Source organism: Monodon monoceros, unplaced genomic scaffold, assembly GCF_005190385.1.
Source record: "Monodon monoceros isolate NGI ecotype Baffin Bay Population unplaced genomic scaffold, NGI_Narwhal_1 Super_Scaffold_2, whole genome shotgun sequence".
NCBI lineage: Eukaryota > Metazoa > Chordata > Mammalia > Artiodactyla > Monodontidae > Monodon > Monodon monoceros.
The window spans coordinates 100,237,067-100,250,893 of record NW_021703776.1 but is presented as its reverse complement, the minus strand read 5'-3'; the positions used below and the strand labels follow the sequence as shown (position 1 = coordinate 100,250,893).

Below are 13,827 nucleotides of genomic sequence, written 5' to 3'. Positions count from 1 at the left end.
AAAGAAATGGTTGAGTCCCTGAGCCCCAATCTTCCCTTTTCCTCCCATTCAGATGTCCCAGTTTGGAAGTCTTCTGTTTTCACTCTTGAGTCTTAGCTTTCTCTATCCTTTGGCCTCTGCACTAAAGGGATTTCAGACTTGTAGGCCTAGAAAGCAGAGCTCCTGCTGTAAGGGGATCTCTTGAGAAAGGCCTCTTGGGAAAAGGTCCAGAAATAGACAAAGGATTGGAACAGACTACTGACAGCTCTTTCTTGTTGCAATCTTTTCGCAGTTTGGAAGCAATGACTTTCGTCCCTTCAGGACTCCAGGATTTGTGTAGGTCCCAGTCTTGGGTCTGTGCTCACAGGTGCCCAGAAGTATGGGGTAGTTCTCCCAACTCAGCCCCAGTCTTCCCCACCCAGGCCAGCCACCATCTTCTTCACCCCCCAGGACTCAGAAGTTCTTGTTTTCAGTCCCGGTTTTCTCCTGATCCTATTTCTTTGCTCTCTGCTTGCTGGGTCAACTCAGAACCCCACAACACAATGTCACTAAATTGGAAGGTTTGGGGATAGAAGAACAGACAAGTCCACCGGCTTCAAGTTTCATAGAGAATGTGCTCTCGAAATTGTTTTTGAAATTCAGCTGCTTCTGGAGCTGAAGACAGCACATCTTGGAAGAAAAAGATGTAGCCAAGTCCTTGGGCCCTTGGAGAACTCGAGACCCTGCATCCTAGGAGAGCTTGATGCTGGAACCTTGGAAGCAGAATCCAGACAGACCTGGTAAAATTGAGGTCAAATTCTGGTCAATTTCTCCATAGTCAGGAGAAAAGACACAACTTTATGTCTGATTCAGACATTTTGACACTTAGAATGCTTAAATATGATGTTAAGAGTATACTTGATTTCGAGGCATAATCAAGATAGAGCTAACTGGGAGTGTAGCCTACATCAGTGCTTCTCAAACTTTAATATGCACCCCAGCTACCTGGGGATCTTGTTAAAGTGCAAATTCTGACAAAGTAGGTTGTTGAGGGGCTGGGCGCGGCTGAGATTCTGCATGTCTAACATGCTCCCAAATGATGCCAGTGCCGCTGGTTCAGGGGTCACTGCTAAGTAGCAAGAGTTTAGAAGGCAGGCTTTAGGGTTGGAGATGACCCTCAACTGAGGCTAAAAAGAACCTCAACACCCAAACACTTTCAGTTCATACTGAGCTCTCCCTTCTGGTCCTCTTCCCCAAGCTGTGTCTGCTAGCTGCCCACGGTAGTCAACTTAACCATTGTATGACGTTTCCTTCTCTTCTGGAGCAGCTAATGCTCTTTATTTTCTATTTTTTGGCCGCACTGCATGGCATGGCAGAACTTCCCTGACCCTGCACTGGAAGCACGGATTCTTAACCAATGTACCACCGGGGAAGTCCTAAAGCTCTTTAGATAACAAGAAGGGGAAGCAGATTTATCTGAAGGATACTTTGCAGTTTACAGCATTGAAGAGCTGGCCAGCTAGTCATGGACAGATGGGAACCAGGGTGATTCAGGGGCCTCCTTAGCACAAGCTCTAGGATCTTGCCAGCTTTCCCATGAGGTGCCTGAATTCCCTGGGTCTTTGGGTTTCAAATTGGGGTTAGATGTTTTTACCTTTAAAGCCCTCAGCATAAGCCAGTTAAATTTGTATCTGCCATATATTTCTTCATCACTTGTAAGGCTGTCCTTGCTAATTTTAACTTGTGTGTATATATACATATATATATGTGTGTGTGTGTACCTGTCTGTCTAGGGGAAAAGGAGATGGTAATGTTACAGTATGATTTCTCTCGTTATCAAAAGAATCACTCGTATATCAAAGTTAGGGCACTTAAAAGATACTAAGTTACATGTTTGGCCTTCATATGTCCTGGATCTATAAAATGTTCTCTGTAAGAGCTGTCTTTATTTACTTATTTTATCTTGCAAAGTGAACATGCCTTTTTGTCTAATTTAAAAAACACTAATTGTAGGGACTTCCCTGGCAGTCCAGTGGTTAAGACTCCATGCTCCTAATTCAGGGGGCACGGGTTCGATCCCTGGTCAGGGAGATAAGATTCTGCATGCTGTGCGATGCGGTCAAAAAAAACCCCAAAAAACAAAACACTAATTGTAAATTTTCAATTTACATTTTGAGACATACTTTCTTCATAATCATAGGGGTTATATCTCTGAAAGCATCACAACAGAGGAATTTGGGGCAGTAAAGTAATGAATAAGAGAATGGGTTTTCCTCTTCTATTTACTGTGTACATTTGGCCAATTAATTTCTCTGAAGCTCAGTTGTGTCTCCTGCAACTGAGGGATAACAAGCTTCTTTCTCATAAGTTTGTTTTGATGATTAAATAAAATGAAGACAAAGTGCATTTGAACTGCTTTAAAAAGTTACCTATCTCTATCATCATCACTGTGGAATTTGAGACTCTATGAGAACAATGCGGAACCTGAGGGCAGGGGAGAAATATGACAGCACTTAGTTATATTCGCTAAAATATAACGATGAAGACACAACAAGGAAAGACACGTCAAGGATGTTGTATAGATATAACTTGTTACTATAAGTTAGTAATAACGAGTATAGTTCTATACATTTTCATCTGCCATCCTAACAACTTCTCAGGATTTCACTTCTGGGTTTCAAAGAATCTTTGCAAATTTGTTTTGCGTTGTTGCAGCTAATATGCCTGCTATAAAACAATTGTTTCTTGAGTCTGGTTCTCTCTCCAAATGCTTAAGCTTCTTTGTTTTGATTCTAAGAGACTGCAGCTTCCCATCACCTCAGTTCTGTCCCTACGTTCAGCTCTTTTCCCAGAGGCAGAGTAACTTGGATGGTTAAGTGGGAAAGGTTTTGGGTACCATGTTCCCAGCTCTGCTCAACTTCTCTTTACTGCCCAGGAGTATCTGGGCATAATCACAGCCTGGCCAGGATAACCTGGTGCTAGGTGCTCCCCAGCACTCCTCACCTACACTGGAACTGTAGTGCGGTTCTAAGGTGTGTGTTCTTATCTTTTGTTATATATGCCAAGGGTGCTTTTTAAAAAATATATTTCTGCCTGCCAGCTCATTTTCCTCCTTTATATTGATTTTTTGCCTTAAAATAACATTCCTTTCTTTTTCCAAATAATCACAACAGGAATGAGCGGCCACTCCTTTAAGCTGAAACTGAGGTTCTCAGATTGCTAAAGTGACATTTAGACAGAAATTCTAGAAATTTAGAATTCATGCAGGAATACTCAAACAGTTGGGAAGAGATACCTACCCTTTCTTGCATCCCTAAAATTCAGGTATTCAATTTAAAAATCTTTAATAGAATTGAATCCTGGAGGAAAGAACAGAATCTGATGGAGAGAAACAGGAAATGAAAAAAGCCAAGAATCTGAAAGGAAGTAAATCAATGGAAAGGACTTTAACGGTGATGTTGTTTTTATCTAAAGAAATGGACTCAAATAGCAGCAAACGTGGAGGCAATACAAGGCAACATTCATTTTTGGGGTGGCGATGCCCTCTTTGGCAACCCCATTTTGTTGAGGATGTTGCCACTTATTTGTTCCAAGGACTCCTTTTTTTCACGGGGTATGGGCGATCCTTTGCCTTCTTAGGTTCAGGTTTCAGGTCCTGGTGAGGTGTGGGACTTTTCTTGGCTACTGCAATGTCATGGCCAGTCAGGAGCTGTAGTACCACGTCAGCCACGGCTCGAAGTCCTTGGGCTTTGGCTATTAGGGTGTCCCACACCTCTTCCTGGGCCGCATTTATTATCCCTTCGACCTCCACTCCTATCAGGAAGTTCCCAGCTTGGTGAGCTCCGTTCATTTCTGCCATCACGTCTGAGACGGCTAAGCCTGCCTTCTCTGCCAGGGTTTCAGGAAGAGACTGCAGGGCCTGGGCAAATGCCAGGAAGGTGGGACCACTGGGCCCTTCCAGTTTGGTTCCTTTCTCTGAGAGCATTTTCGCCAGAGCCATCTCTGTGGCCCCAGCTCCTGGAAGCAGTCTGGGATCCTGGCATAACTGGAAACAGGCATCAGTGCCCTGGTAGGCAGCCTACTCTGCACTCCGTAGCCCCTCAGCGGTGGCCTCCCTGAGCACCACGGTGAGGGCAGGGGTGCCTGGAGTTTCCCACTCAATTACCACAGCCAAACCTTCTCCCAGCTCCTGCCCGTACACCCTCTGACATTTCCTTGGCGCCAGTGGAGGAAGCAGATAAGGCATCACAGGTGTGCCAAACACCTCGCTCAGGTACACCATCTCCCGCCGGGACTTCACCTGAATCACCATGAGGCCGCACCTGTCAGCATGCGTTAGGGTCTCCTCGTCAATTTTCCCCCAAACCACCACCACGTTAATAGCCGCGGCTGCCAGCTGGGCCACCTGCTTTTCTATAAGCCTCTCGCTGCCCTTCCTGAACTCGGTCAGGTCGTCAGGACTAGAGAGACGAGCCGTGGCCGGGGCAATGGGGCTGGCGGGCCGAAGGCGCAGGCCATCAGAGCCACCCTAGTGCCGCTCATCACCATGGCCACCTGGCCGCAGGGCTTGCCGGGCAGGGCCAGGCCGGGGAGCAGGCACGAGTCCTCCAGCCGCTCCCCGGGGCAGCGCACACACGCGCACGCGCTCCGGCTGGAAGCCGCCTTTCGGCTCCCAGGTGGCCCAGCACGCATGCGCCACCATCTTGGTCAGTCAGTCAGCCACATCCTGTGCGTGTTCGTCACCGAGGGCAGGGCCCCAAACGGGTCCTCCAGAGGCCCCAGCGCCCGGATGGCCAGGGACGGCAGCAGGGCCAGCGTCTCGGCGGCCGCCGCGGCCTAGGCCTCCCGCGGCAGGCGCTCGGCCTGCGCCAGCAGGGCCTGGGCCGGGGGCACCACGAAGGCCACGCCGTCGCCGCTCTGCACCGCCAACCGCAGCAGCCGGGCGGCGGGGTGCTCCAGCTCCAGCACCCGGAGGATATCCGTGCCGTACCCTGTGACCACGGTTTGTCGTTTGGCGGTGACCAGGAGCTCTGCCACGCCTGGGGGCCGTAGCAGGGCCGCAGGACTCTGGCCAAGGTGTGCGCCGCGGCCAAGCTGCTCAGCGGGTGCTTCTCCTCGGCCGCCAACGTCACCAGCCGTTCGGGCAGCTCAGGCGCCGAAGGGGCTCTGCCGTCCATCGCCCGCGGGGGCCCACCCGGCCGCAGTCAGGCGCTAGAACAGCAGCGAGGCGCCCCGGGAGGAGATCTCTGAAGCCCCTCAAGCGGTCAGTGGGAAAAGCAGCCAAATACCCATCAACGGGTGCCTGGAGAAGCCGGCGCTCTGGGCCCGGGCGCAAGGATGGTCTGCTGAGGCTGAGCCCTAAAAGCACCCCCAGACTGGTCTGAAAAGGAACGGGGCCCTTGGGGCCTCTGGGGCTTGGTAGCCGAAACAGATCTGATCTTGATTAAGTCACAAGTGGCACATGGAACCAGGGCAGGGAATGAGGTCACAGAAGGATGGACCATGAGTTGGGAGGCCCTGGGGCAGGCGGAAGTCAGGCCCGGTTGTCCCCCAGAGGGGGGACACGCGTACCCGGGGCCCCAGAGTTTCATTTAAACTTCAGAGACGGAAGAGGAAACCAGGTGAAAACCCACCCACTTCAAATTCCTGGTGAAGCTGTGGCTCCCGTTGTTTGGTCTCTGGGTCTTTTTTGTGTTTTGAGAGGGAAGTTGTTTTGTTTACTTTCTCATGCAGTGCTCTGTAATCCTAGCCACGTTTGGTTACCTGTATGCCTCGGCCTCTTTGGCCACCTTATCCGTTTGTGCTGCTCATCAGGTTCCTTAAGGTGTCTGCTGGTCTGTTTGTCTTTCCGGTTGCAGATGTGTGAGGCTGCACAGTGCGGGACAGCTCTTCCCAATGACAGTGATGACACTGAGCTGGCAAAGGCGGGTCAAGACAAGGGAGGGAAAGAGGCTGACCGCCTGCAGACAGAATAATAGACATGGACACAGAGGAGTGAAAGTGACCAGGAAGGCAGCAAACCAGAGTGAGTGGGGCTGGGGCCTTCCCGCCCTCACCCTCAGCCCTTAGAATTTGAGCTCCTTCCTTCCATCCTCCCTCCCTCCTTCCTTCCTTCCTTCCTTCTCTTGCTCCCTCCTGTCCTCATATGGCACCTACCGGAGTAACGATTGCTTCTTTTTTAGTTTAACAAATATTTAGCATCTACTCTGTTTCAGTGGTCACAAAGATGGCAGGAACGTGAGACCAGTGAGGGAAAGAGATTGGTACCAAGTGAGTACAACTTCCTTAGGTGTGGGGCAGAGCACCAGCAGGAAGTGATGAAAATATTAAGATTAGGGGAGGGACTTCCCTGGTCCCTGGTCCCCACTTGCCTGGTGGTCCAGTGGTTAAGACTCCACACTCCCACTGCAGGGGGCATGAGTTCGATCATTGTTTTAATATTTCCACAGACAAGAAGATAGTGAGAAAGAAAAGGAAAAGAATGTCACAGTGAAAGTTAAATACAATTAAGGCTAAAAAGGAGATAAATTTGGGCTTCCCTGGTGGTGCAGTGGTTAAGAATCCACCTGCCAATGCAGGGGACATGGGTTCGAGCCCTGGTCCAGGAAGATCCCACATGCCGCGGAGCAGCTAAGCCCGTGCGCCACAACTACTGAGCCTGCGCTCTAGAGCCCACAAGCCACAACTACTGAAGCCCGTGCGCCTAGAGCCCGTGCTCCGCAACAAGAGAAGCCACCACAATGAGAGGCCCGCACACCGCAACGAAGAGTAGCTCCTGCTCGCCACAGCTAGAGAAAGCCCATGCGCAGCAACGAAGACCCAACGCAGCCATAAATAAATAAATGTATTAAAAAAATAAAATAAATTTGGAGAAAAAACTTTTTCTTTGCAAAACAACTTGATTGCTTTTGTAAAAATGATATTCATTATACAACTTAAAAGAAAAAAATACAAAGAAAGTAAATGTCATTTGGAATCCCAGCCCAGAGACAGTCATTGTTTATATTTTGATGAATATTATTACTTTACACACATATGCATACATAGCTTGTGGATTTACACAGTTTTACATATGTGAGTTATATGATAATATTGTATATGCTTGTCTGTAATAATTTTTTCCCCTTAATGTTATCTTGGCTGACAAATGTTTCTGAGGAGGTATTATGTTGTCTGAAGAACGTGGACAACTTTTTTTTTTTTTTTGGCTGAACCTTGTGGCATGCAGGATCTTAGTTCACCGACCAGGCATCGAACCTGTGCCCCCTGAAGTGGAAGCGGAGAGTCCTAACCACTGGACCGCCAGGGAAGTCCCCATGGACAACTATTTTGATCTCTCTTTTTTTTTTTTTTTTTTTTTTCGGTACACGGGCCTCTCACTGTTGTGGCCTCTCCCGTTGCGGAGCACAGGCTCAGGACGTGCAGGCTCAGGACGCGCAGGCTCAGTGGCCATGGCTCACGGGCCCAGCCGCTCCGCAGCATGTGGGATCTTCCCGGACCGGGGCACGAACCCGTGTTCCCTGCATCGGCAGGCGGACTCTCAACCACTGCGCCACCAGGGAAGTCCTTGACCTCTTTTGATTTTAGAGACTCCATTAGAAAAGGCTCGATCCTCCATGTAACACTGAGAGGAGTGTCACATAACAAACGTTGGTTGTAGGGGGCAAAGAGGACTTGCCTGTTCCCTTATAGAAAAGTAAAATATAACAACACAAAACGTAGCAAAGTATTCATGTATACCTTGTCTATAAAGTTACAGTTTCTTTTTTCAAGTAGACTCCTGTAAGGGATCATCTTAGCTCTTTTTCTTGAAAGTAACGTACATTTTCCCATTTATTTCACTTATTCCACATCTCCGTTGAGCCACTGCTGAGTAATAGGGATAGAAGGTGAATAAGGCAGACAGCTAGTGTCTCCAGTGGGCTTAGGCTGGGATACAGACAGTTAAGTGGGCAATTCATTACAGGGCATGAGAGCTGTGATGGGGAAAGCACAGGTGTTGTAGAAGCATCCAGGGGGACACACAGCCTTCATCATGGGAAGAACGGTGGTCAGGGTGAGGTGAAGTCTAAAGAGAGCTGAAGGGGAAATAAAAACAAGAAGTGGGAATTGGCCAGGCAAAAAGGGCTGGCGGGGTGGGAGGGGTTGGGACAGCCTGGTGAGGTTTGTGGCTCACCTCCTGAAGGCTGGAGCTCATGGTGTGGTGGAAAGGAGAGGAGAACTTTGGCTGGAGGGTAGCAGGGACTCTCCAGGACCTAGTGAGCCATGCCAATTTAGAATTCAACCTGAAGGGTGATGCATGGGACTGTAAGTTCCATTTCCATTGTAAAAGTAGATAATTTTCTGTTGTGAAATCCTTACCTGTGTGACTACACAGCACAGGGGAAGGTGAGGATCCAGTTATTGCCTTGCACCCTTAAAGGCAGTCAGTTCATAACACCCCAAACAGTAAATTTTGTTTTGGTTTTTGTTTTGGTCGTGTTGTGCAAGGCATGTAGTATCTTAGTTCCCCAACCAGGGATCAAACACTTGCCCCCTGCAGTGGAAGTGTGGAGTCTTAACCACTGGACTGCTGGGGAAGTTCCCCAACGGTAAAGTTTGGACTGAAATTTTGTAGAGGTACCTCTACAAAGATCAAACTAACCAAGGAGCTACTAAATCTCAATTTTACTTTTTTACTTTGTGGACACTATCATTGTTAAATTCACATTGATTTTATTTATTCTTTGGATTAATTGATTAGATGTAAAATAAATGTAAATAATTTGTGTGTGTGTGTGCATGTGCCAGGAAGAGTTTGCATGCATTTAATGCATATAAAAATTTCTAACAACATAATTTTGATCTGCTAAGGTGGGTAGGCATCAATATAGACGGTTTGGTGGTTGTATTGGGTTGAATAGTGCCCCCCAATATTCATACTCTTCCTGGAACCTCAGAGTGTGACCTTATTTGGAAATAGGATTGTTGTGGATGTGATTAATTAAGATGAGTCATACTGGAGTAGGGTGGACCATTAATCCAATATGGCTGGTGTCCTTACAAGAAGGGAAGACACACACACACACACACACACACACACACACACACCCCGGGAGAACATCGTGTGTGAGGAATAGACACACAGGGAAGGTGGCCATGTAATGGTGGGGGCAGGCTGGAGGGATGCACCTGCAAGCGCAGAAATGCCCAGGAACACGGGCGACCACCTGAAGCTGAGCGAGGCCTGGGACAGATTCTCCCCCAGAGCCCACCACGAGGGGCCAGCCCTGCCGATACCTTGATTTTGGACTATTAGCCACCAGGACTGTAAGAGAATACATTTCTGTTGTTTTAAGCTGCCTGTTTGGAGTAGCTTTTTGCAGCAGTTATAGGAACCCAATACAGTAGTCTTTGTATATTAATGAAGGAAGGAAACTAATGAAGTGTGTGTGTGTGTGTGTGTGTGTGTGTGTGTGTGTCTCTGAAGAGGGGGGCTGTCTGCTGCCTTATCCCACCCTTGCCCTTACCCCCAAACTCCCAGATGCATTAAAAATTTTTTTGTTTATTATTTAAATTTTATTTTATTTTATACAGCAGGTTCTTATTAGGTATCTATTTTATACATATTAGTGTATACATGGCAATCCCAATCTCCCAAATCATCCCACACCACCCCCCCTGCCACTTTTCCCCCTTGGTGTCCATATGTTTGTTCTCTACATCTGTGTCTCTATTTCTGCCCTGCAAACCGATTCATCTGTACCATTTTTCTAGGGCTGTCTGCTGCCTTCTCCCACCCCTGCCCTTCCCCCCAAACTCCCAGATGCATTTTTTAAAAAACTGTGGTCTTCTACACAGTAGATGTAAATATTTAATCTTTCTATTTGTATGTTTTTCTTTTTTTTTTTTTTTTAGCTGCGTTGGGTCTTTGTTGCTGCGCACGGGCTTTCTCTACTTGCAGCGAGCGGGGCTGCTCTTCGTTGCGGTGCGTGAGCTTCTTACTGCGGTGACTTCTCTTGTTGCGGAGCACGGGATCTAGGCCTGTGGGTTCAGTAGTTGTGGCTCGTGGGCTCTAGAGTGCAGGCTCAGTAGTTGTGGCGCACAGGCCCAGTTGCTCTGCGGCATGTGGGATCTTCCCGGACCAGGGATTGAACCTGTGTCCCCTGCATTGACAGGCGGACTCCCAACCACTACGCCACCAGGGAAGTCCCTGTATGTTTTTCCATGTTTATTTTTCAGTTGCTTGATTGCCTTTTTTGTGTTTATCTTGTTCAGTAGTGCCAGGTTTAAAGTATAGACCCCTGGAGGGCAAGATTCATGTCTCTATAAAACGTGCTGTAGAACATTTACATATGCCTCATACTCTTATACACAAATTATTTTTGAAGGTGATTGTTTTATTTCCTTCTCAGATTCTTCCTTTTTCTATCACACAGGTACATGGTATGCATTACTGAAATAACTTATGTAAAGCAATATGAATTTATAAAGCTAAAAATGCACTATGGACTAAATATGAACTAATTTTAAGTGGTTGAAATTCTTTTAAAAACATTTTTTTTTTTTTTTTGCAGTATGCCGGCCTCTCACTGTTGTGGCCTCTCCTGTTGCGGAGCACAGGCTCAGGACGCGCAGGCTCAGCGGCCATGGCTCACGGGCCCAGCCGCTCCGCGGCATGTGGGATCTTCCCTTACCGGGACACGAACCCACATCCCCTGCATCAGCAGGCCGACTCTCAACCACTGCGCCACCAGGGAAGCCCTAAGAACATTTTTTTGACTGAAAAATAAAGGACAAAAAATGATAGCCTATGAGTGCAACTTTTTAAAGTGCAATTTTAACAGTAAAAATATGAACACAAATCTTGTAAGATCTAGCATTTACGTTTTGAGTGGTCTTGTCACACAACTGTAAAAGTTTGGTTCCTAAAAAACCCTGAGGAATTTAAGACTATGGGAAAACAAGGAGAGGGATACCATTTAGTAGTGAATCTCTGGGAAAACCTTATAAATACTTTCATGTTCACTAAAACAAAGTGATAAAGACTGCTCTCTCAAGAAAGACATCAATGACATTTTCTAGGCCTTCAATTAGGAAGAATGTCTACTGTACCATGAATTTTTATTCATTGTCATTTGTATGCTAGACACTTTGAGAATCTCCTTTGCTTACAGTGTCATGAGATGTTGCTTTTTCTTTTTTGAGGATAACAACCCTTACTCCCACTCACATTTTAAACATTTAATACATGTTTATGGTTATACTACATGTGCTCTGAAAGATTGATGTATTATAGAAAAATGTAGTATAGAAAGTGAAAGTCCCTTGTAATCCAACCCTTTAGAGATGATTGCTGTTAACACTTTGGTGCATGTCTACCATATTTTTAAAGTGCCTATTTAACGTGTACTTATTAGAAGGTAGACATTCTATTTTTTTTTATTTTTTTTTGCACTTGGTCCTTCCAGATGCTCGTTGTCTTTCTGGTTTTATAATTTTGAGGAACCTACCTCAGCTATCTGCCTCCTGGATTTTTTGCCACTGTGGTCTCAGAGCTGTGTAATTTGGATGACAGAGATGGAAAAACCTTTGAAAGACCTTTATTTAAGTTGAATAAGTATTCCTTGAATACTTCCTCTGCATCCTGGGTTATATTTTGTTTGCTCTGCCCACAATAACTTCACGCTGATAAGCCTCCTATCCGTCCTTTTAAAACAGCTCCCAACTACTTGTCTGCTCACAGTAGCCAAAGGAATGGAGATTTAAGGCTGGGTTTACCTTCATCATCTTTTATCTTTCCAGAAGTAACACTGCACAAACTTCTGTTTCTACCCTTCCATTTATTCTACCCACTTTTCTGTTCCCAGTCCCTAGTTGTTTCCTTTAAGAACTTGTCTCCAGCAGGAGTGACTTGCAGTTTGCACATTCTGGTCCTTAAATTCTCCCAAGTGCTGACGAGTATACTGAAGTAAATTGTCCTGATGTGGAATTTTGTGCATATGAAACACACAGTTGGAAATGACTCTTCTAATTTCAGTACTGAACACAGATAAACATTTGGATCGATAATCCCATTTTTGAAAGTATACTTTATTTAGTGTAATGTACAGAAAATGAAAAAGGGTAATAAACTTTATATCACTGCATAAATGTATCTTCATAAATTTATGACTTCATAAATTAGTCATGCATATGTTGTATTTCTATGTATAATAACAGCCAGACTTTTTTTTAATTTATAGTTTTCATTTACCAGCCTAGCTTCTCCCCAATCTCAAATTTTAAATTTAGTAAGCTTGAAAAAGCCAGCGGGAACTAAACCCTGAAGGGATTCAAATGACTGTCTTATTGCGGTCCTCACTTCAGCCCTATGCTTTAGTCAGAAGAGGCTCTGGAAACTGTGCATGTTTGCCCAAATACACACAAATATACGGTTCAGAGTTTATATTCTGGCTATTGGGAAGGGAAGGCAAACAGCACAGCAGGAAAAACCGCGTTTTATTCTTACCTTACACTAGAACTGTTGTGAAGATGGAAAGAAATCATAACCAGAAAGTGCTCGGGGTGTCCGGCCTAGAGTCTAAGCTTGTAAGATGACAGTTCACCCCAACCCTTTTGCAAATGGTTGATAGGTCGTAATAGTTTTTCCCAATTCAAATCTATGTTTTTCACTCCCCTAGTGAATGGGAAGGAAATCAGAGAAGAGTACATTGTCCAAGTGTTGGTCCCTGTTAGCATAAGAAACCCAGAACTCCCCACCTGTAACTCTCCTTCCTTCCTTCCTAAGCGCACATGTCAGATTTCGGACCCTAGCAGCCCCAGTTTTCCTTCACCGTTTTTAAGTAGTGTAAGAGGCGGCTTACAAGTCCTTCCATTTTTGTCTCTTCGTCACAACACACCCAACGTTAAAACCAAGTTGTCGGGGTTTTACTGGTTCATTATGTCTCTCAGCACTTTATCCCTCAAAATGCCATCGTTCTTTTTGTCTGACAGCTTTATAAACCCTTTCCGGATCATTTTTAAAACGACGCCGTAATAACGAAAGTATCCCTGGAACTGGAGTAGAACGAAGTTGCACTCCATTTCTTTTCCTCCGCCAACGTGCATTACAACAAACGAACGCTGAACGTGCGCCCGGCGAAGCCCCTCCGGGCCGGTCCCCGCGCCCTGCCGGGGATGGGGGTGGGAGAGGAGGCGCGGGGCGCGGGGGAAACCCGGGCCCGCCGCGCGCCGGGGCGGGACGAGCTCTACACCCGCCCGCCAGTCCGCGGAGGCCGAGCGCCTGCGGAGCGCGGACGCGGCCCGCCTCGTCCTCGCTCTCCCTCGCGCACTCCCCGGACCCCGATCCCGGATTCGCTCATCCGCAGCTTGGCGCTCTCCCGAGCCGGAGCCGGAGCCCCAGCCGGAGCCGGAGTTGGAGTCGCGGCGCGGCCCGGCCGCCGCGTCAGAAGAGGAGGGAGCGGGGGCGGGGGAGGGGCGGTGAGGTCAGCGGCGGCGGCGCGTCCGCGGGCGGCGCATGCGCGGAGCGAGCCCCGTGAGTGGCAGCGGCTGCGAGCGGGGGGCGGTGGGGCCGGCGGAGTGGGGGAGGGGGCGGGGGCGTAGCGGCGGCCGTGTGTGGGCGAGACGGCGGCGAGTTTGAGAGGTCTGTGGTGCGTGGGCGCTCTGGGAGACCCGGCGCGGCCCTCGCGCGACGGCCACGGTCGAGTGTGTGTGTCTGTGTGTGGTACACGCACACCCGCAAAACTTCCTCCTCCCCTGCCCGGAGGGCTGGAGCGGGCGCTGAGGGGCCGGCGCTCGCACAGCCCGGAACCCACAACAACTGGAGCAGCTGTCAAAACTTCGCTGCCGCCGCCGCCCGGCCTGACGCGGCCCGCGCGGGGGAGGGGC

General features: G+C 47.9%; 1 protein-coding gene across 1 annotated transcript; it reads right to left on the bottom strand.

The window, feature by feature from the left end:
• Positions 1–3,538: 3,538 nt before the first annotated feature.
• CCT8L2 (chaperonin containing TCP1 subunit 8 like 2) lies at positions 3,539–5,135 on the bottom strand. The gene is given in 5 exon segments (XM_029233087.1): positions 3,539–4,446; positions 4,449–4,569; positions 4,571–4,680; positions 4,683–5,000; positions 5,003–5,135. Coding segments are annotated over 5 exon segments (1,590 nt in total).
• Positions 5,136–13,827: the final 8,692 nt, after the last annotated feature.